Raw genomic sequence first — 23974 nt, 5'->3', positions numbered from 1 at the left:
CAAATGCATTTGTTTGGGCTGCAATATATTATGTTCATTTTCAGTTAATCTGGGTTATTATTTTCTCAATCAACCATTTAATTGTTTGGTTATATTCAATATATGTTTTTAACTAACCTCCCAGATATTGCCTTAATAATGTGGTGTAAACATCAGAAGAAAAGTAAAAAAATGTTTCTTAAAATCCAGGATGGCATCCTTTATTTGTCAATATGGGATCACATAAGACAAAAATGAAGCTGGGCACAGTGGATGTATGACATTTTTCCTTGAAAAAAGAATTATATTATAATTGTATCATCTAAATAGCTGCTGCCTAATCCATTGATCCGAGTGGTTCATGGGGTATATGTTTCAGCTTTAGTTTAACTAAAGTATGGCTATCATTGGATCATTAGGGCCCCCCTAATGGGTTGATCTGGCCCTGCTTCTGAATGATATTAAACTAGGAAAAACTCCAGAGAATGAGGGCATGTTAGACTGTCTGTCATATAAAATCTAGCTTACATGTGTTTTCTTTTTTTTGCCATGCTAGTGACCTGATTTTAGTGACAGCATTGTCGGTCGTTTTGTTGGTCTGTCAGTCCACCACTCTTAGCCAGGCTGAAACACCACACTATGTATTGGATGGGTTACCATGTACACACATTCACATACCCCAGAGGATAGAACCCACTGACTTTGCTCAGTCCCTGGGTTTTCATCAAGGGCCAGCAGCAGGTCAAAGTTGTCACTTAATCTAACAACTATAGATTAGCACAATTACTTGTATTAGACACTGATGATTAGCAGAGAATGAAGCCTACAGATGTTCATGGCCTGGAGACATTTCTTTCCTGACAGTAGTTGTTTTTCATAAAATGTACTGATGTACTGAATGAATTGTAATAGATAAATAAATAAATAAGTACATAAAAAGAATTAAGGGATTACAGTACTTGTCATAATATCAGTGACAGCTAGTTAACAGGTGATTTTAGCTGGTCACTAATGGAAACTGACATGTAATATTATTTCCCATCAAATTGCTTACTTGAAGAAAAGAAAAGCCAACTCTGAATCAAGTTGGATCCATTTAGCAGCTCGCAGCTCACATGCACCAACATGCACCCACGGGTGGCCCTACTTCCAAAACCAAGAGCTCGCTCAGATTACAACATCCACAAGGGACTAAATAGTTGTGTATTGTCTAGTGCTATATTAAAGTTCAAGTCCAGTTCTTTAACTTACTCTGTTGTGCCATGATCAGGTCTGAATTTTTATGCTGGCAGATAGGTGACTTTATGGGGCATGCTAGTGTTGTGATTTAGCTTAAAGCACTGCTGTGCCCGCAGTAAGTAGTCCACAACTTCACAGAGCTGTCAGCATGGCTGAAGAATATTTGTCTTCTTCAGATACAGATAAATCTGTGAAATATGAATATTGCTTTATATTTTTTTACTGAACCAATGATGATGTGTCATCAGTTTGCTGCCGCCTCCACCTGTGCAGACGACAGCCTGTTTAAGCCCTGATGCAGCCTGGAGGCTTCCTGCACCCTGAGGGAAGCTACATTTTAGCGCCTCCTTTCGCCAGAAATGGAGCAAAAGGCAACTTGTCTCCTTCAACATTCTGCTGTCTCTTTCCCCACATCCTATTATTTTGTGAGACAGCCATGGTTACCATGCTAATTATTCTCCCTTGCAACACATAGCTTCTAAATGGCCCAGCCGCTCTGTCTGCAGCCAGCCTCCTACAGCCTCAGCATGATAAACACCCCAAGCTCCTTTTTCCTCTCCGTCTTCCCCCTCGCTCCTCTCATCCTCCTATCCCTCTCTTTTCTACCCCTTAGTTATTTCATCACACCATTTTTACTGCTCTGATGCTGCATTATATTTTAGCCCTCCTTCTCTCCCTCTGCTTGCTCCATCATTCACTCTCTTGCTGCCACCTCTTATGTCCATTTTGCTCAGTCCAATCTTGCTGCAGGCTTTTAGGAAGAAAAACAGAAAAGAAAAAAAAAATGCTTGACAGTCTATGGCAACAGCCCCAAACCTGAGCCCAGTTTACTGCCACTGCTAGACCAGTGTGTGTTGAGAGAGAAGAGGATGAATGAGCATGCTTACACTTGTATCATGTTGGATGTTGTAAGCCTAAGTAAGCCTCTTCTTAAATTTGAATGTGCTGTTAGGGGGTGTATGTGTAGCAACAAGCCCTTTTGCCACTTAGTCACAATGTAAGAGGAATTAATAAGAAAACAGGACAAACTGAGGTCTCACTCTTGAAGCTTCTTTTTTGTTGTTATTTGGATAACTTGGCTCTTCCACACCTACAGAAAGTAGGTAGTATGCAAAGGACAGTTCGATATAACATCTAACATTATGTTTTATTTGTTTTTAATCCAGATGCAATAGTCTGTCAGTGGCATATGGAAATTATAATCAAATTCTGAATTTAAAAATTCATAGTTTGATACCTCTCAAGAATTATTTTTCTTATTTACTCTTCCAGTTGTGAGCTAAACTTCACTATGGCTGATTCTGATTAGCCCTGTTTTATTAATTAGCTTGTTGAGTAAATAGATTGTTATATTATATGAATATTGTTATAGATATAGATATATTGTTATTGTAAATAGATAAAAACCTCATAAATCATCCAGCCTGTCCATTTTCATATCAATTATGTGTTCTTGATATTTGCTTACTTTCAATATCAGCAACAGCTTCATCTGATACATTTCTGGAGGGATGGTATCCTGTGGTCTTTCTCAGCGATGGTAGCTGGAGCGTCGCTGTCTCTGCTCATGTGGAATAATGCAGTCCGGTCACTTTATTTTGGATGGTAGTGCTCTTATTCTGACGCTGTGTGAGACATGCAGCCGAGCTCTGTCATTGGCTGAGGAGGAAGCGAAAGTTTGTCTGTCTCAGCAGACGCCTTGCCATTCCACTGCACTCGTAATCTTTTTTCTTCCCCCTTTTGCTTTTAGAGGAGGAACTCACTGCAGTGCAGATTAATCAGAGGGATTTAATTAACTTGGCCCCGGCACACATATCAGACCTGGAGACAAGACAGGCTATAAACTCAGCCAATTATCTCCTGCTAGAACGGCGGTGTGGGGGGTGAAGCTCCCTCATGTCCTGTGGTCCCCTCATGTCCACCCACCCTCCACCCCCCCACCAACCACAAAGCTTAATTCAGTAAAGTGCACCCTCACTTCACTCGAACTCTTTTCACTGGTCACTACACACCAGTGTTAAGGTGTGGACTGTTGACCTTTCCTCCACCGTCATCATAAGGTTAGAAATGTAATTTGTCCAATACTTTGATTAATGACCAATTAACTGCAAAGCCAATGACATTCCCATCAGCCTCAGCTGTACGTTTTAGTGCTAATTACCAAATGGTGGCATGCCCACACACTGCATTAAGACGGTGAACACGGTAAACATTACACCTGCTCAACATCAGTATATTAGCATTATCACTGTGAGCATCAACACAGAAAAAGACCAAAAAGACCATCAGCTGACATCTGTATGTTTTAACTGCAGTCTCAGACTCGCGCTTTAATGCCTTTCCTCGTCAACCGTGATGTGAAAACAGATTTCCAAACAGTGAGAGAAAGTCAAAGTGTCTGTCTTGCTCAGAGTTAAGTTATAAAATCCCAGCTCACCACAGAGCATCGCTTCTGTTGGGCTGCTGACAGCATTGCAGTGCAGCATCAGTGCTACACATTGTGGTGCCCTATAGGCCAATTTAGGATTTGGTGCCCCTAAATGGCAGCTTCTCTCATTAACTCACCACCATTACATATGGTCAGTTGGATTTTCTTTTAATTGATGCAGCAGCATATAAAACTGTGTATATGGTTCCCCTGAGTTATAATTCTTAATCAAAATGTTTCCTGGTGCACTTTTGTAGGCTTCCATGTTTTTTTGTTTTTTTTTTCCTTTTTCTGTGATCTACTCAGACTGACAAAATCTGTCTCTAGATTACTGGCTCATCCACTTTTGGGGGCAGTAACGTAACATCATGGTGAGAGGCCCCATTTCTTTGTGCCCCCCACCCCTGCTCTAAACATAAGCGCACGCTTGTACACACTGCACGCACACACACACAGGCTTGGACACTGCTATTCCAGAGGTGGACTGGCCATCGGGATAACCAGAGTTTTTCCTGGTGGGCCGATCAATAATGGGCCGATGGACGATTATTTAATTTTTTATTTATTTTTTCTGCCGCGCCTTGCCTTGGTAACTATGGTAACTCTCCCGGCCCGGGGAGAGAGACATGCCTCGGCTCAGCCCACAGTGCCTGACGTCATGTCATTGAGACTCATCATGACTGACAGGCATCAAGGTGATTGGACAAATTATCATTTCCTCCTCCTATACCAGCCACTCAGCGTTGCTCGCAGCTATTTCATTCACAAAAACAGGGGCCTGTGGCAATTCTGGACAGCTGTTTATTTATTTTTCATTTGTTCCTTCCTTCATGGGCCCCTGATGGCGTCTGGGCCCCGGTGCAGCTGCCCCAGTTGCACCGCCGATACTTAGGCCACTGTTTGGGGTCAGCCGTACATGTGCAAGTGTTTTGTTTTCAGATTTGGGATTTCATTTGTTTTATGTTGTTTAATTTTCAGATACGTTTTCAGCATACACGAATACAACACCAGAAACGTTAACACTACAATTTGATAGGTTTAACACATTTTATTTGGGACCAACTGAATTTGCACAGGACCAAATAACCACCTGTCAGTCCCAGGGACTCACTATCACAGTCAACATTACTGTAATAGTAAACATGTATTGTACTATACAACTAAGTAAAAATGTGCAGGTGGAAGTCATTATTTATTTACTGTTGCTAGGGCAGAATGGTGCTATAATGAAAGAAAAGACTAATGACGGAAATAGAAGTATTGATTCGTAGTAGGGATGTATCAACACCAAACACTCATGCTATGATATCATCAAAATATATTAAAGAATAGGAAAAAGAAAAGGTCCTATTAATACATGTGATGTGTACAGCATTCAGTATTTGTATATAGTTTTTTACTTTTTACTTTAGGTCCTCCATACAAATCGTCACAGAACTTTTTGGTCACTGGCCACTTGAGTGCAAGAAACTCAAGTTCTTGAGCTGGATAGGGAGATTCGCTCTTTGACAATCCACAACTGGCAAATGCAATAACACGCATCTTCCCTTCCTTCTCTCGACAGAGCACAGCTCCCAGTCCAGTTGTACTTGCATCAGCATGCAATACATACAGGAACACTGGGGCTGTAGTGAGCCAGTCAACGATTATTACAAAAGCTCGATGACAACTATCTGTCCTCCTTCCTCCTAAAGGCTCTGTTGGCTGGAAGTACTGGCCGCTGTTCTCTTTTGATCTACTGCTCTTTCTAAGTGGTGGCTAACCTGCAGTGAGGTTGTTCAGTGGATTCATGATCTTGGAGTAATCTTGGATGAATTGCCTGTAATAACCAGCAAACCCCAAGAATGAACGCAGCTCTTTGAGGTTTTTTGGGATTGGCCAGGTTTTTAAGGCCTCAACTTTCTATGGGTCTGTTTCAACTCCATGCTGGGAGCCAAAGTGTCCTAGGTAGTTAACTGATGTTTGGAAAAAATTAACATATTGATGTGATGGTGTGAAGTGGTCAAAGCGTTACTATAGTTCAAGCACTGCTGAAAACAGACATTAAAGGGTGAGCAATGCCAGATCAGTCTTTGAAAGGTGAGGTACTTGGCATAATTTCCTTGTGCTTTTTAGTTTTTCAGACTACATTACTTTTTTTTGTTTTCCCTATGATTGTTTGTTTATTAATTCTAAGGATTCGTCTTATTTTCTTTGCACAGCTTTTAATGGTTTTATTAAGATAAAAGGGCTACATAAATAAACTGACTTCTTTAAGTTAGTTAGTTTGACTGAGGGTATTCTTGTATGGAAAGCAATCAGTTTAGAAAGAGAAGATCCCTTTTGAAGGATTGTGCCTATATTTCAGTGTAGATCAGTGTTTAAAGTGAAATATCACAACTCATTACACTCATATACACATAGCCTTACACAACACCCATGAGTCCTGCTGCAGCTGCTGCCACTGCCATGTTACAGCATAGCCATGGCAACCAAGACAATGTCTGCTGTTGCATGGGGATGATGTTGAGCTGTCAGTTTTTAGGATTGGACAGAATGCAGCCCTATATTTGTTATGTGAAAGCATGCATCACTAGGTGTGTGTGTGTGTGTGTGTGTGTGTGTGTGTGTGTGCGTTTTTCTGCTGATTTATAGTATTTCGGTTTATTCATGAATCACCTTGAAGTCACCTTGCTCTGCAGCCGAGGCCCAAAAAGCACCCAGGCTGCTGACTTGTCTCCAGCTATAGATACCAGATACCTGCATGTACATTGTGTGTGTGTGTGTGTGTGTGTGTGTGTGTGTGTGTGTGTGTGTGTGTGTGTGTGTGTGTGTGTGTGTGTGCATGTGTGGGCTCGCACATGTGCATGCTCACAGCCTGCCATACATGGTCTGATCCTTGTCAGGGTAGAACAGCCCTCACTGAAAGCGGTACCAGTGATATTCTGTTAGCTGAGTTCACAGCTCCCTAAGGCAGCGCTGGGGCTTCCTCTGGTGTGTGTCAGGGTGTGTGAAGTCATCCCTCTAACCTTTACAACTCACCACAATAGACACGCCAGCTTAAACTCACTGACTTCAATCTTTAAATCAAATTGTCAGTCTCTCATGTTGAATTGCCATATGGCTATTTTCTAACTGTCTTATTATCCAGGTGTTTCACTGCTGGATGTGGTTACAGATGCCACAGAGCACAATTTTGACCACATCCAGCCACACCCGTCAGTGCTGTTAGCTGTGGTCAGAGGTGCAGCACATTTTAAGCTTTGTGCCAGAGAGAACAGTAGACACTGATTTTTCAACATGGTGCTTTGTAAAGATAAGCAAGTACACCATTGTGCTGTATCTGTATCCACAGCTGTACTCAGATTGGGCAAGATTTGATTCACAAGTGGGTGACGTGGGTTGATCAGAAGTCACTTTATTTATTATTTGTTTAAAAAAAAAAAAAGAAAACTATTTACAGAGCATTATATAGCTTCAGATCAAAGTTTTGGATCACAAGAGTGAGAGAACTACTTACAAAACATTTTTTTTATAGATTTGGATCAATCGCTAGTAGTGTGGATATTGACAGATTGTACTCAGATGATATAAAGCCTCCTAAGAACTTAATTCAGGCAAGTACTTGATCAGTTCCCATGTTTAGTTACCCTTAAATTCCTGATATGCAGCTTGACTTTCTTCAACAAATAACTGGACACATTTCCTCCCATTTAACATGTGGTTTGCAGATGGGTATTTTACATAGATAATGACATGATCTCAGGGCCTTTGGATTAACTCCAGCGAGCAATAATTAGCACATTGTTGTTTCCCGCATTTCAACTACTTTATTATGCAAAAAAGGGTGGCTGTTGCATGAGATTTACTATACCTGTACTATTCAATTACAATACAATTATATTGTTTTGGCTAATAATTCTTGCCTTTCTAAATTCTATGATATTTGTATGTGTGTCATTTTAAAAAGAATATGATAGGGTCGTATGATAGACACCACTCAGGTCACTACAGTCCAGTGCTATATCTAGCCTAAACTACTCACACTTACTGTATAACAGTATACATGTCATGTTTCAAATTTTTGTTCGTATACCATCATCCAACTTGATCTTGATTGAAACTTCACATTTCCACACAGTCAAGGTAATCACGTGTGCACACACATCACAGTAGTAATATAATCCTAACACGCTGCTGAATAATTCAGCATCAGTGCTGAGAAACATTGCGCCAGGTGCAGCCGATGCATGTGTTTGGGGCAGCACCGGAAGCTACTGCCTTTAGCAAAATGAAGATAACAATAAGAGGTGAAGTTAGAGGTGCCTTTCAAGCTGTTTGCCAGGTTTTGCTATTATGAATGTAGCCTGCACCAATGTCATTTACTCCTGGCTGTGATCTGGTCCCAGTGCACTCCATACAACCTGCAGGTGTAGTCTGGATGATTGGGGTGTATTCCAACTGAAATGTGTTTAGGGTTTTGACTTTCAGGAAATAGGCAAGTGGAGGTGGTTCAGTGCCTGTCTGATGTAACTATCAGCTGGTTTTCCCAGAGGTCTAATGAGTCTAATGTTATATGTTCTGAAAAAATGTTATTTAGATTTTATTTTTTTATTTTTTTGTTCACTAGCTGAGATAGTCTGGGGAATGTAGAGCTTAAACTCAAGTCTCTGTTCCACTATAACTCTGTGCAATATGCCACTCAGTATGTTTTGCAAAATTAGAAGTTGAAAACTGTGCCATTTCATGAGTCAAACATTGGTTACTGTATGAGCACAGGTAGCGCTATCATCATAACCTAGTTGAATTTCCATGAAACTCATCAATGCCCTTTTCTAAAGTCTGTTTTTTTTGTTGTTGTTGATTTATTTTTTCCATGTTGTTTCTGCTATCTAAAAATGTGCACAATATTTGGTCTCTGAGTCCTGTTTTCATACAGACACATCATACCTAACTGTGACCCCTCAACTCATGGACTCCCAATGTTTTACCTGCAATAGTGTATGGTTTATGGTCAAGATTGAATTCATTTTATGTTTTTTTATGATCATCCTAAACATGAAACAGACCACACACCATACTCTTTAGACAAATGCCATCACAATATTAAATGAATGTTTTTTTTGTTTTGTTTTTTTTTTTTCTGGATCCAATTAAGACATATTTAGATGCAAACAGATATTTACATCTCATCAGCAGTGTAGGCTCTCACAGTTTGAAAAACACTGAGCAGCAAACCAGTGTTTTTGAACTTGTTGCAGTGCGAGAGCTTTTGCTTACTGAGGAGTGTCAGGGAGACTGAAGTGATTGTAAGGGAAATGTAGTCCACTGCATTTGAACCATGAATGACCCAGTTAGGAGGTGAGCTCTCAGCAAATCAAGCCAACAGGGAATTTCTCTGCTTTTGTATTCATCTGCTGACAGCTCCTGTCAGAGTCTGTACACACCACAGATCTTCATGACCCTGCCAAAGGTTGGCAGGGTCTTTGTTTACAGTGATGATTTTGAGCTTTTTTACCACAGTATTTCTATTCATCACACTGTTGATAATGTTGAAATTTTGAGTCCATGTTGACAGAAGTGAATAATGCCTTCATCATGATGAAGAATTGGAGACATGACTGCAATGGGTTTTTTACATTATGTGTTCTGTTTCTTTTTTTTTTTTTTCAGAACATGGATAAGACACAGCTCCCATCTGTGACGCTGATTGTGGGCTGTGGAGTATCTTCACTGACACTGTTGCTACTCATCATCATCTATGTCTCTGTCTGGAGGTAAGATGAATCATCTTGTGGGCTGAGGTTAAGGCAAGGGTTCAACAGGTGCAAGATTTTACCGTGAACGCTTTGATATACATCTGCCAGTTAACCTGAAACACTAGGCTAGAGAGAAAGAGCGATATTACTCTGCAAGGATGTGCCAGAAGAGAAGTTTCTCTATAAAAATGTGGATGATTCGACCATCATTTCATGTGTAACTTATTTCATCCCTGTGACTCTCCCTGTCTTCAAATAGAACTTGAGCATTCATGTGTGGGCATTAAGAAGTGCTCAGTGCGGAGCTGTTTAAATAGTTACACTTTTCAGAGTCAGTAGATTATTCTTTCTTCTCTTTTTCTGCAATACAATGCCATGCTGCACTAGAAAGGTAAAAAAAAAGGTTAATGAAAGTTGTGAGTGCTCCAACAGTGGGTCACCATTTTATTCAAAGGAACCACAACTTTATGTATATTAAAATGAGAATGGATGATTGGGTGCAGAAAATACATCTTAAATTGATAGTGCATTTTAAATTACTAACCCTAACCCTAACCCAGGATCACTCACATTTCCTGTTTTTTCATCAGTTTAAATCAGCCTTATGTTGTTTCCATTGACAATGACGGCACCCTTTGTTGGCTATAGCTTGATGCTCGTCAGTGGGGGTTAATTGATGTCATCTCATCAGACATTTGCTCTGAGGAACAAACTGTTCTGGCAGCTACTTCTGGCTGTACAACATGTTCGATGTGTTCTTCAGCTTCAAATGATGCAAATTAGATTGCTGAACGATCTACAATGCACAAGATGTGTGTTGGACTTAAGAGTGGGGACATCACATTCCAGTACAGCCTGTTATTTAGCTTGCTACATCCATGAGAAAAATGGCCACACAAATTGTGAACAGCATGACCTGAAGAAGTCAAGAACTGGAGACACATGTCTTTATCTTAAGATAAAATATAACGTTTTAACATCACCCAGTTGGATCAGATTGAATGCTAATGTTAAACATCATTCAGCTAACAAGCAAATTCTAACTGTACCATTATGATTTCGGCATGTTTTATCCTGATGGTTGAAAGTAGGAAAGATTCGGAGTGATTCTATATTATGATCTGTATAACATGATTTTATGTGAGTAACAGAAATCGAGAGTGATTTGTGCGTTTAGTGTCAAGGGCACTGCCAATAGCCCACCCTCTCCATCTCCTAACCAACAATTTAGAATAGATTGCCAGTGATTTCAAAACAATATATATGACTGTTGGAGAGTACCAACGGCAGTCTCACTAGACCCTCTTCTTCCCATGGTTGGGATTGTGAAATGGTCACAGGTAGTTATATTTTAGCACTAAAAAATGCATCATTTACTACTGTCAAATTGTCATCAGCTGCAAGAGTGAAACAAATCTACAGTTCTTTCAGTATCGATCAGAAATGCCCTGGATACAGCCTAAAATGCTGAATTGGGTATTGGCCAATACTCACGAATATAAACCGATCTGATACCACATAAATTATTTATCAGAAATGGGACCCTGCTACTTCCCAGTAGCATCCTATACACTTCATGAAGACATTTCTTGAATTTTCTTTTTTGAATGCGCTGCCATCGGATATCGGTTGATACACAATATTAGCAGTTGGTGTTGGAAAGGAAACATGGTATTGGTATGTCTCTGTTGTAAACCACACGTTTGTGCTCAATCTGTTTTCTATCTTTCTCCTGCAGATACATTCGGTCGGAGCGCTCAGTCATCCTCATTAACTTCTGCCTCTCCATCATCTCCTCCAACGCCCTTATTCTCATTGGACAGACGCAGACACGAAATAAGGTAAGGACTTATCCAAATACAAATGGATCGTTTTACCTATATTAGCCTTCACTTGGCTACTTCAGAATCACCTGGTTAATTGTCTTTTCTGTCTTCTCCCTGTCAATTCCTGCTGTTTTAGGTCTTATGCACCCTGATTGCTGCATTTCTTCATTTCTTCTTCCTGTCCTCGTTCTGCTGGGTTCTTACGGAGGCATGGCAGTCATACATGGCAGTGACGGGCCGCCTCAGAAATCGCATTATACGCAAGCGTTTCCTGTGTCTTGGCTGGGGTGGGCCTCCTGTCTGCTGTCCATCATGTCATCCATCTTGGTCTCTTCACGACCCCTGTGTTAACATCCACTTTTATTTCCCTCCCAGGTCTCCCTGCACTAGTTGTGGCGATCTCAGTGGGATTCACCAAGGCAAAGGGATATGGAACACCAAGCTAGTAAGCATGCCTTCCTATAGATGCACCATTGCAAATACCTCCACCTCTTTAAGCATTTATGCAGGGTTGGGGGTTTATGTCTGCAGCATAATTAATCTCTGTCTTTTTCCGTCTCATTCATCTTTTACCATCCTCTTCCTGGTCGTGCATCTGCTCCTCCACCTTTCACCTCCTTCTGTCACTCCTCTTTACAATCCTTCATGGTTCCTCATCTTCCCTACATCATTCCTCCATCATATCCATCCCTCCTAATCACATCGTCCTACATCTGTATTTTCATGCTTCTCTCTTGTAGCTGCTGGCTGTCTCTGGAAGGAGGTCTTCTTTATGCATTTGTTGGACCTGCTGCAGCTGTTGTTTTGGTATTTCCTCTTTCCTCCTCAATCTGTGTGTGCTGGTTTGTTTCAACTTTGAAACCTTTGTCTACTAACTCAAATGTAGAATATATATATATATATATATATATATATATATATATATATATATATATATATATATATATATATATATATATATATATATATATATATATATATATAAAGATACACACACACACACACACACACACACATATATAGATTGTCACCAATAGCCGCCATCATGTAACAGTTTCCATGCAGTCACTCACTTACATATTACATAGTCTCTATAAACCATGCCGGGATTATTAATAGGAACATTGTTAACAATTTCACATAGTAATCATGTTGAACTGTTTTTCCATAAAAAAAAAGTTGAAATATGTAATGATAAACATAATAATTACAAAAAACTCAGTAGTACACTGGGAAACTAAACATCATCATCAGTAATTGTGAATCAAATACACAAATCTAAATTAATAACAAATAATGAAATAAAAGACCTAGGCAGAGATAGTAAAGCTGTGGTGGTCACAGATCAATTTTATGCTCACACATTATTGTATCTATCACTTACGTAGTTATGATAGAATTGTGGGTTGGTATGGTGTTATATAATTATGTAACAGGTTCTAAGAATAGTGGACCACAGAATAGTTAATACCCCATGTCTCCTCTTTTCCTTGTTAACGTCCTAATTTCTCTTCCTGAGTCTTCTTTTTATATTATTTAGTCCCTCTTTCCCTTCCCCACTCTTCTCTTTTTTTTTGCTTGCTCTGTTACTCCACATTACTCTTACCTTTACTTCGTGCCTCTTCCTTTCATCATTTTCTTTCTGACTATAACTTTTCCTTTCTCCACCTCTACTTTTCTTTGCTTGCTCCCTCCTTACTTCTTTATTGTTTTTTTTACTTCCTCATTTCCTTCCTACTTCTTTCTTTTCTTCCCTGCGTACACATTTACTTGATTACTTTTCTTTTGTCTGTTATGTACCCTTTCTTTTTTACCTTTCCTTCCTGCCATTTCTTATTTTCCTTTCCTTTTCCTTTCTTACACTTTTCTTCTTTTTCATGCATTCACCTTTCCTTCCTTATGTTCTCATTGCATTGCTTGCTTCATCCTTATTCCATTCCTCTGTTTTCTTTTTTTTTTTCTTTATTCCTCTCCTCTTTCCCACTCCACTTTCCCACTAAATTTGCAAATAATTTATATTATTTTATATTAATTTATATTAATTTTGCAAATAATAACAATGTTTTGGTTTACAAAACAGTGGTCAAAAAGCTATCTTTTAAAACATAGTCACAACAAAATAGCCTCCTGTTTGTTAAAATCATATATTAGAGCATAAAATAGCGTAATTCTAGTCAATTTCATCACTATCACTATTTAGTAAAAGTAAAATAGTAAAATACTGGTGCTGTGGGTCCTCTTGGTAAGCATTCATATGTTTGATAATGTGCTCTCAAGTTCTACTAGTATAAGATAATGGACCCTGTAGCAGTTATATACAGGTTATATAGCCTACCAGATGGCCTTATTAAAATGAATATAGCATAGTTAGGTCTCCACTGTCTTATAGTTGCTGTTTAAATTAGAACAAGGGCAGTCATGTATTAACTATAAAATGATGTGGAGACAAATTCAAAAGTAATTTGTCACCTCAATGCGTGTGATGTTCAGCCTACATCTGAGGTAGTCTAAATCACAGACATTAATGCTGACAGCACACACTCAGCAGCGGACACTGTGTCTTTAATTCACCAATCAAATCCACTAGCAACATTTTCAGTGATTCACTTCCCAGTGTTTCTTTTCTACCTTCCCACCTACAAGTGAACAGCTTGTTTTGGGTGTCTTTTTTTTTACACAAGACGCTTCACCAGTAAAGAGTTACTGCTCCAGTTGGCACCCACACATTGGCCCAGCCCACTCTGAACAGCATCAGAGCAGCTTGTACGATGCGTGTATCACACTTTTATAGACTGGGAATCTTCAAAGCAGTAAAATTGTAGGAATTACATTCAAGGATAACCTGCTCTCCGAACTCATATTTTATGTATAATGTATTTCTTGTGCATTAAAGTGCATTTAATGTTATAAATCCATCCTTCAACTATTTTCACCTCTCATGCTTCACCGGGTGCCTGATTTTTGTCACTAACATTTAATATGGTATAGTTCAATCTTTAAAGACATACAGTATGTATAGCCAGTGTGTGTGTGTCTGTGCGTGTGTGTGTGTGTGTGAGAGAGAGAGAGAGTGAGTGACAAAGATCATCATCATCATCATCATCATGACAGTAGAGCTACATGTTGTGAAGTAATTGCAGTGTCTTGCTCTGCTTTAATCCTGTGCCTCTTCTCTTTGGCAGGTTAACATGGTTATTGGGATTCTCGTTTTTAACAAACTGGTGTCCAAAGACGGCATTACTGATATGAAACTAAAGGAGAGGGCGGGGTATGCCTTATACCACACATCATTTTTACACAGGGACCTATAACCAGGCTCCTTATGGCTCAGCTGGGGGAGGGTGTAGTGCAGTACTGGCTCTTTGCCATGAAATTGTCCTTTGCCATCATTTCAGACTTCAGATTGGCCGAGGCAGATGCTTAATTTTTTAACACCAGCATGGTGAGGGGGACAAGCAAAGAAAAAAAAGAGAGAAAAAAACAAGCTAGAGAAAGTGAATTAAATAATCAAAATTGAGATCCTAAGACAATGTGTTTTCCCTATAGTTCAGACTATGATTAATGCTTCTGACATAGAGCTAAATAGAGAATAGAATAATGCTAGACATGATAAGAAAGATGAGGGGAAGGCTGTCTGGTTATTGGTCCTGCACAGACTGAGCAAGATGATGACTCATCTCATTGCTTTCTTTTAAGTTTCAAATGTGTCGCATTTTCCTCCAGCTGCTCTTTGTTTGCAGGTGTTGCTTTTGATGTAAATTTCTGTAAATCCATCTTTGTCTTTTTTTTTCTCCTGTTTGGTTGGTTATAGTAAAGGGAAGCAGGGCTCTTGAACAGCAGCACCCCATTGAAAAATAACTTGATAATGATAATGCTCTTACTTTGGGAAATACGTTGTTATTGTTACCGATGGGACCAATGGCCAGAGCTACACAACGTAATAAAGGGTAACACACCAGTTTTAGATAATAAAGTGTGTTTACAGATCTTGTAGAGAATTACTACTACTATACTATGTCAATTTAAAACAACAAAAAAACGTGTATAAAGCCTTATATGGTTTCAGATGAAGTGATACCAGTGATATCACTTTTTTTTCCGTGCATTCTTCCTTTTCAAAACCTTTTCATAATTACCCACAATACATACATAACTTGATTGCCACTGAGTGACATTGCTGGACAGCACTGAAACAATGATATAGTGTATTTTTGACGGGAGCAGACCGCAGCGCGTCATTCTCGGTGTCATGGAACAAAACAGCAATGCACACGCAAGGTTACATGGTAACATGTGCCCAGTGGAATGAATGGGCTAAATCTGTAAACACACTTTATGTGTAAACTTGGTTGAGTTACATGTTTAAAGTAGATGCCAGTGTATACCATGTTTACATAGTTTAGTAAGGTGCCGATCACTGAAAGTTGACGTGAAAGTAGGAAAAAAGAGGAAAAGCGCATGGAGCCACAGTGTGGAACACTTTCCTCCTGTCAGATGTTAAATATCTGCCCCATTGCAAATTTTATTAATAAATGGTACAATATATTGTCGTATTGCAGCAGTTAGCATTAGAAGTGTTTCTTGAGCAACAACAACTGAGCTAAAAGGCAGCACACAGTATTCCAATAGTTCTGTCGTACTTTTGGGGTTTGAGAACTGTCCTAACTCTAACATGAGCAAAAAACAAGGGACTCCTGGCAGAAAAGGACTATCGTGCATGCTAACAGAATATATGATAGCTTTGGAGTTGTTGGAAATAACATTATTTCACCTTCTTCTGTTTCCTGCTTTCGGCTGAAACATATCACTGAACTTTTTGGTACTGGCGTTCAAAAAGCCATCAGTCTAACCTCAGAGCTCATGTGCACCCTGCTCCCCTTTACACTGCAGGCTGTTTTTGTCTCCATTTGCATTGTTGGTGCATTCAAATGTTATTTTCTGTCTTTCTCTGAAAATGTTTGCTTCAATGATCTCTCTGTTCTACTGTACTTGTTTTTGCTGTCTGAAATGTCATGTTTGCGTTTGCACAGAATCCCCTCTCTCTCACTCAGGGCTCTCCAATCAGGAACACATCAGTCTCAGAAGCCCCCTTCCATGTCATCAGTGATTGGGTAAAAAATACCTGCCCATCCCACCTTCTTCTTAATGTATGGCTACCAGCCCTGCCCATCACCAAACCCGCTGAATCCTCTAGCCAGCACCTCTGATCGGCTTATTATTACTTCCTGCCTATTTACCTCACTATTTCACTATTGACCTTGCAGTTTATGCTACCTCCTGTTAGCTGGATAGCACATAACACATTAATACCTCTGGAGTCTCTTTTAGAGAAACTGACTGTCTCAACAATAACACATACTAGATGCAGTACAGGAATATTGGTATTTTCTAGACTACATGAATGTTGTGGGCGTGTGTGTGTCAGGTTAGCATGGTAAGGATTGCATTTTATAGTGTTTATTCTATATCTTATATGATAGCCATACCATTGGATCTAATAAATGTGGGTCCATCATTAGCTTGGATCTCTGTAGACTGTACAATGATAACACCTACAGAAATACAGTATATGGCACAAGTCAAGATAAAAAGTCATCTGTGTGTGTGTGTGTGTGTGTGTGTGTGTGTGTGTGTGTGTGTGTGTGTGTGTGTGTGTGTGATCCATTTGCTGTAATGGTAAATACTGAAGCTAAGCAAGAATCTTGTCCTTAATATTGGTACTTATTTATATATGTATAGTGTTGCTCATCTCATGCTGCATTCCCATTGGTTGGCTAGTAGACGTAGGCTGCAGCACTAGCACAAGTTTCTTTCACTTATGTCGTCTTTCATCGGGGACAGGCCAAGTGTATACCAGCCTTTACTCGTAGAAACAAAGATTGTCGGACAGTTGGACTGATCAGATTGCTGCTTCAATTTAATGTGCTTTCCTCCAGGCATGATGTTGATTGTAGGTGTTGAATCCTTGTTACTTGAAGAGTCTTTAGATGTCAATATAGGGCCAGTCATGCAAGTCCCTCTTAGATCCTAAGTGGCTAAACTTTTTCTAGCATAACTACGAAATAGTGAAATCTATCAAACAGGAGCCAGTGAGTAAGAAAACTCAGGGATAAAATGGCCATCCGATCCCAAAGACTATTTTGAACAAAATATACAACAAAACGTGTCTATCTGCTATGGTATGGCTGATGTTTAACACTTTGGTCCTGTGATGAAAAAAGTTGGAAAACCACAGAGTGGTTTAGATCATTTTGTCACATTCTGATGATTCAAGGTTTGCAGTGGTCTGAGTTTTTATATCACTGTGTCAGCTATCTACTTGACTCTTGTCCTTAAGTTTTGTGGCTTGATTTAAAGGCATCTGAGCTAGCACAGCCACAGTCAGCTCAGTCTCCATTCAAGCAAAAGTTTTGGATGATTTGTTCAACTTCCCTTTCATACCTTACAGTTGCCATGTTACTGTTGGAACAGTCTGATCAGTAGGAACAACAATATTGGCCAATTTACAAGATGAGTGAAAATGAGAAAGACATCGGATGGACATAATGTATATATTGCTTGGTGTATACCAACCAATGTAACCATTCTCCGCTACTTGGCACTGAGTACAGATGTCCTTCTCCCAAGGCACCAGCATGTGGGATAACTGTACCTATGGGGTATCCTCCCAGTTGGACTTGCCTGAAACATTTCCACAGGGAAGCTTCAAAAAGATGTCCTAATTGCATGTCCAAACATCTCAATCATCTCTTTTGCCTATGACAGAACAGTTCTTAACTCCTATCAAATATCTGACCTCCTGATTTTATCTCAGACCGCCAATGCCCTGTATGAAGGGGCACATTTGGGGAAAGACCTACTGATTGGGTTCCCCAAGGCAAACTAGGAACAATCCAGTAGCCTTAGTTGTTCAGCTTTAATAAGGATACCTGAAATAAGGTAATAGTGGCATTACTTGCTGGGAAATATGACATATGGGTCTCTGGTGGATGGGCCCAGAGCCATGGTGTCTAGTCAGTAGTCACCAAGCGTGTTCATCTTCTGCAGGTGAGCCTTTCTTTCTGAGGTGACTGGTTTTGCTACATTGTCATGTGGGCAATAGGCCAGTGTATTTATTAAACACATTCTCCACTGATTAAGCTTGCATTCCTGTCACATTGCTGGACAGTTTCAAAACAAATGGATTAAAACTGAAGTTGCCTTTTTTTTTCAAAGCTACTCTACTTTGGAGTTGCATGTGCACAATAGTAGTTAGTGATCAGTAGAGGTGTGGTATACTATCCTCTTTTTTACTCTACAACCCAATTGTTTTCTGATTGCCTGCCTCTGCTGGTGAGAGCATTATGAGGCACTATGTTGGGTTGTCCTTTTGTTCATCCCATTGTGAATGCAATATTGCAAGAACACCATGAGGTCATTTCTTCATATTTGACACAGGCATCCATTTTGGCTCCAGGATGAACTGATTAGAATTTAGATGTTAAAGGTCAAGGTCATTGTGACCTCACAAAGCCGAGTTTTGCAGTCACTCAAAATTCATAGAATGAAGATGACAAAATTATGCAACAATATTTAATAGGGTACAATGTTCACTTGACATTTTATGTTCAAGTTCACTGTGACATCATAATGTTCTACAAAAAAATGTTCTGGTCATTAATGAACCCCATAGGTCAAGAACAGCAGCTTGACTAGTATGTAGAGACAAACAACTGTATGTGGTAATGTTGGTTTGTTTTCAGTTTTATTGTTTTGTCTTTAGCCCCAACCAATGCTGAGTCAAGTGACATCACTTGAGCAAGTTTATGACATTTTCCCTCTAGAGGGAGCAGAACAAAACTCTTCACATATTTGAGAGTGTAAAGATGGTGGAGTTCCCCTATTGAATCCTAAATACTATGCAGGTGTACATTTTAAAGACAAATTGTAAGCAAACACAGAATGCAGATGCGATATGTTGATGATGCTCAGGCTTGTTGACTTAGTCATATGAAGGTAATTGGACTGGTTTGAAATGTTGAATGAATGAAATATATTCTTTGTGTTGACCTGATGATCAGGCTGTCTGTAGTTCTCTCTGTTGGATACAAGAAAAGAAAAAAAAATGTCTGATGTTGATTTCTCTATTGATAACCATCCTCCACTCATCCCTCATGCATGTCATTCTCAAGCTTCAAATGCAATACATGTTTAATGAAGCTAATTCATTTGTGCAGCATCTAATGAAGAGCAAGCAATCTGCACCAGGCAGGTATGCTCACACCTCGGAGACAGACCTTGCTGCTGAGTCTCCTTTCCCCCCAAAATTAGAGGTTAATTCACTCGGAAAATTAAAACAGACAGGAGAGGCATAATTCCAACCTCCAATGGAGTTTGCTTCACACTTAATGCTCACTGAAATGGTTTCAGTCACCAAGCCCGTGTATTTACAGGTTGCAGTAGTTGGTTAATCAAACATCAAGCTTTTTAGATAAAGAGTTTTTATAGCTTTAAGAAGTACCTCCAATTCCAGTGCTGCATTTGATGCAACATTTTGGAACATCTTGTAGAGCTTATAGAAGGAGGTTTATTTTTGACTCAAGGACTAGTTTCTATTTGATGTTTGTCCATAGTGTGTCTTTATTTATTTAGTTTCATGCATCTCACCCTGCCCAACCAACCACCCACCTTTACCCTCTTCACCTTTAAGACCTGGAAAATGATATTGTATTTCAAAAAGTTGTGATTGCTTTTTAATATCACTGCCTACAGCCTACATTTAGCAGCTGTATTGCCCTTTTACTTGAAATTGAATTTCTTCCATTATGTGATTTTTAATCCAGACGTCCAGGGGCTACAAAAATCGATTCCCTCAGCTCTTGAACTTTAATTGTTGTTTAGCGAGAGGCCGTATGGTAACGGATTAGTTTGTTATTACTTGTCAATATCTCCATACTTCTAGTGAGTCTTTGTCTAACAGCAACAGTGGAGAGATATAGGGTTATAAATCCTCATGATCTGCTGAGTTTTGGGATCTCTGGGTGGAAAATAGAGTGATGTACTATCTCTGTGATCGTACCTAGAAACCATCTGTTGCTTGGGTGAATGCTGTTGGAAAGAAACACACTCAGGTATTTTACATACATATAATTTTAAAGTACTTGTGCTGTACTTGAGTATTTCCATTTTCTGCTACTTTAAACTGCCACTCCACTACATTCAGTGGCAAATAAATCACTTTACTTGACTTATATTTATTTTATAACTTTAGTTACAAGTAACTGTGAATATTACATGCTGCATCGGAGCCGAGAGCATTTCTGAATGTATTTATTTTATTGGTAATTTGATTAAAACAAAAAAGAAATCACCACTGATTACGACTATCAGGAAAAGCTGAATATTCAATCTGATATTCGGTCATGATTATTTTAATTGGTTGACCCATAGTATACAGTTTATACGTACTATACATTTATATATGTAAAATGTACTTGTACGTGTGATACTTGTGTACAGTGCACATATGACTTACTTTTTCCTAAAGTAATATTTTAAAAATGTGTACTTTTACTCAAGTTTGACCTTTGGATACTTTATACAACACTCAGTATTTCTTCATGTTTTCAATCAAATCTTCCGTTTGGTGTGACACATGGCTTAAAATACATACAAAATAAGACACTTGTCACTTGAAAAAAAAAATTCAAAATACTTTTTCAAAATTGGAAAAATGCTGCACTATTTTTTATCCAAAATATGTAAAAACTATGAACATGAGGTTTCTGTCAAGTTAGCTCCCTATCCGTGTCCTTCCTTAGTGGACGCTGTAATGACTGATGAGCCAATCACAGGTACACATGTTGATGTGATTTCATTAGAGTTGAGGTTTCAGATTTGTCTCTGTCTGTAATCATTTGCATTAGTGCTTGGCAATGCTCGTGATAACCAGTTAGTGCAAACTGAAGATGACCAGTGGTGATCAAGCACATGATCATGAGTGTGAAATGCACAAAATGTGTTATTTAGAAAAAGTCATTTTGGATTATAGGCAGATAAATGGCGGAGTGTGTGAAATACTGAAATCGCAGAGAGGAGCAGTTTAGGTCATCAAACCAGTAATTTGTGAAGAGGGTCAGACATCGTGTGTAACAGGAAATATCCACCAATGACTACGTCTTGGCCCCACCTCCCCCGTCCCAGAGTCACACACACAGGTAAACCCAAACACACACACAATGTCCGAGCTGGACTGCAGCCCTGAGAGAGAGAGTGTGCGAGAACACTGTGACTCACTGTTTGCGTGACTGTTTGTGCGTGCTTTTGCGCGCACGCGCATCAGTGCAAGTCTGTGTGTAGGTGCATTTGTATCTGTTTGTGTATGTTACAGCGTGTTAATTTGACTTTGCAGTCAGATGACAGTGCCACTGTACAATATGACGCTCAAATGTGCCAAGTGCGGGGTTATCTCTTCGGCTGACGTTTCCACCACAGCTACCAGTAACGCCATGTTAGTCCCGCTAATTATTTTTCCTTAACTCTTATTACCTCTGTTCTCTCCTCTACTGTATGCCTCCCTTCTTCTTCCTCACTTGATTGGTTCTCTTTCCTTTACCCCTCTGTCATTTTTCTCTTCCCTGGTGCCCTGGCAGGGAGGATTTCACTCAGTATGAGGGGCTGCTGAAGCTTATGCTCCTGAAAACAAACTGTGTGTTAACTGTATACATGTAAATTATTATGCATATGCGCATGATGATTGGATGAGAATCTGTGTGTGTGTGTGTGTGTGTGTGTGTGTGTGTGTGCGTGCGTGCGTGCGTACGTGTGTGCGTACGTGTGTGTGTGCCTCAAGAGATCATCAGAATTGTGAAGCCGATTACAACAAATGTTGTTAAGGCCATTATTACTCACGCAGTGAGGACTGCAGAACACTCTAAATGTCTCTGTCTGTGTGTCTTACTGTGATCATCTGGATCATTTGAATTATTTTCAGTCTGGGCCTTGATTTCTCGCAACTGTTTGCTATTCTGCTTATAGAATCTGATCAAAATTATAGAAGTTCAGTTGTTGATCTATGTCCATTTTTAGCGGAGTGTTGCTCTCTGTTATAATCTGCAAATCCCACTTTAAATAACCTCTCTAAATTTTAAATAGCTGTGACTGAACAATTAATACACATCATTTCACTTCATGGTCTGTAATGAGACACTGCTGACACACTTCACACACATTTATCTGTCTTGCTAATGGTTGTGACTCTTGAAGGAATAAAATGTGTAAAGAACAATAGGTGTAAATTAGCGTTCGGTAGAGTGCATACCTCGGCTGAGGCCCAGCAGTGCCCTTTAATTCAATAAAGACTTATCCAATATGATACCCGATAGGCCTGTTTCACTTTAATTTATAACCACACATAACTGCTTAACAACAATTTAATCTTGCCCTGTCTCTCACTATTAAAGAAAGTGGATCTTTCTCTTTATCTCATTTACGCTCCTAACTTTTCAAACAAATTGTGTAGTTTCTGGGCTCTCTTCCTCAAAGTTGTCGGCGTGTAGTTTGATGATAAAAGGATTCTGCGGAGGCAAGCCTGGGTGGAATGATTGAGCAGTCTTTATTGAAACAGAACAGAGTGCGGAGAACTCTGGAGTTCTCAAATTTATGGCGAAGTTAATGCCAAACTGCTTCGCCCTCTGCTCTTTCAGAGGTCCTATTGAACCTTCGATCCTAGGACATCTACCAAAAAGCCACCCCCCCAATTATCTAATCATAGCATCCCTCGTGAAGTCCCTTACGCTGTACCTGCCTACTGTTGAGGGTCCAACTGTTCAATCAACTAGAAAAGGAGTTGGCATCTCCCACTCCTTGGGTTACTCCTTGGGTCTTGCACTCCAAAATTTCCTAGATGATCTCTCTATCCTTTTCTGGAGATGCACATGTTTAGATATCTTCCTCCATCCGAAATAGGAGTCAGGTTTCGTTTTAGTCCCTATAGTGGCCTTGTCTCCTGCTAACTTTTGACCCACATGCAGCTGAATACTGACTCCCTTGGAGATGTGAGCCCCATACTATCTACATTCCCTAACACACACAAGGAGGAAGAACAGGTTGAATTTAAACTGAGCTGAATTAAAGGCCACAAATGTGTTGCAGTCCAGATACCTCAAGTGCTCAGTGGCCTACCCCTCTACTTTTTAGAATATTCAGATAATGTTTATTCTGGTCCCACCATGGTCCACAAGTTTTACAATCACATGCTAGCCTCTATTGTAAATACAAGATTTAATTAGTGTTGATTGATTTCTTGCTGTCTGGCCTGGCCAGATCAATATATTACCCACTACACATTCACCCGTGTTCTTTGCTTATGCTGACATGTTTCACTAGCTTGCACTGCCAGTGAAAGAGAGTCAGTAAAAATTGTGCCTATTTACTGAAGCTTCTGTGCATGGAAAATATCACTAATATGGACATAATTAGTAAGGCTTACTTTTAATAACATATCCAATACCATGTGGGTGTTACCAGGTGAACAGAAGGGTTGTAATCACTTTTAGGCTAAACGTCATATTTCCCTAGTTGTATTATTGAACACCACTCCGTGCACATGGAGAAGGTCCACAGTCACACTATTTGGACCAATATCGAAAACAAGGTCCAGACTGAAAATAACCTTAATTATTCTGAAGGTAGGATTAAGTCATTCAGTCCTTTAAAGGCAGCACTGATATGTTATGCCAATTTCAAGCATTGTTAAGTTTGACAGAGTTCATACCAAAACTACC

General features: G+C 39.6%; 1 protein-coding gene across 14 annotated transcripts in view; it reads left to right on the top strand.

The window, feature by feature from the left end:
* Positions 1-23974, top strand: part of adgrb1a (adhesion G protein-coupled receptor B1a) — a 177356-nt gene that overhangs the window by 136160 nt on the left and 17222 nt on the right. For 9 of the 14 annotated variants that reach the window (XM_037075329.1, XM_037075322.1, XM_037075319.1 and 6 more), the window contains 7 exons: positions 9299-9402; positions 11123-11225; positions 11347-11497; positions 11586-11655; positions 11951-12017; positions 14393-14478; positions 21601-21699. In XM_037075329.1, coding sequence (XP_036931224.1) covers positions 9299-9402; positions 11123-11225; positions 11347-11497; positions 11586-11655; positions 11951-12017; positions 14393-14478; positions 21601-21699 — 680 coding nt within the window. Of the gene's footprint in view, positions 1-9298; positions 9403-11122; positions 11226-11346; positions 11498-11585; positions 11656-11950; positions 12018-14392; positions 14479-16240; positions 16322-21600; positions 21700-23974 lie in introns of all 14 variants that reach the window. The other 5 variants (XM_037075325.1, XM_037075324.1, XM_037075330.1 and 2 more) reach the window with 3 other exon arrangements.

The sequence above is a fragment of the Acanthopagrus latus genome, chromosome 17, assembly GCF_904848185.1.
Source record: "Acanthopagrus latus isolate v.2019 chromosome 17, fAcaLat1.1, whole genome shotgun sequence".
In the NCBI taxonomy this organism is placed as follows: Eukaryota; Metazoa; Chordata; class Actinopteri; order Spariformes; family Sparidae; genus Acanthopagrus; species Acanthopagrus latus.
The sequence above is the reverse complement of the archived record's forward strand: the minus strand, read 5'-3'. Positions and strand labels throughout refer to the sequence as shown.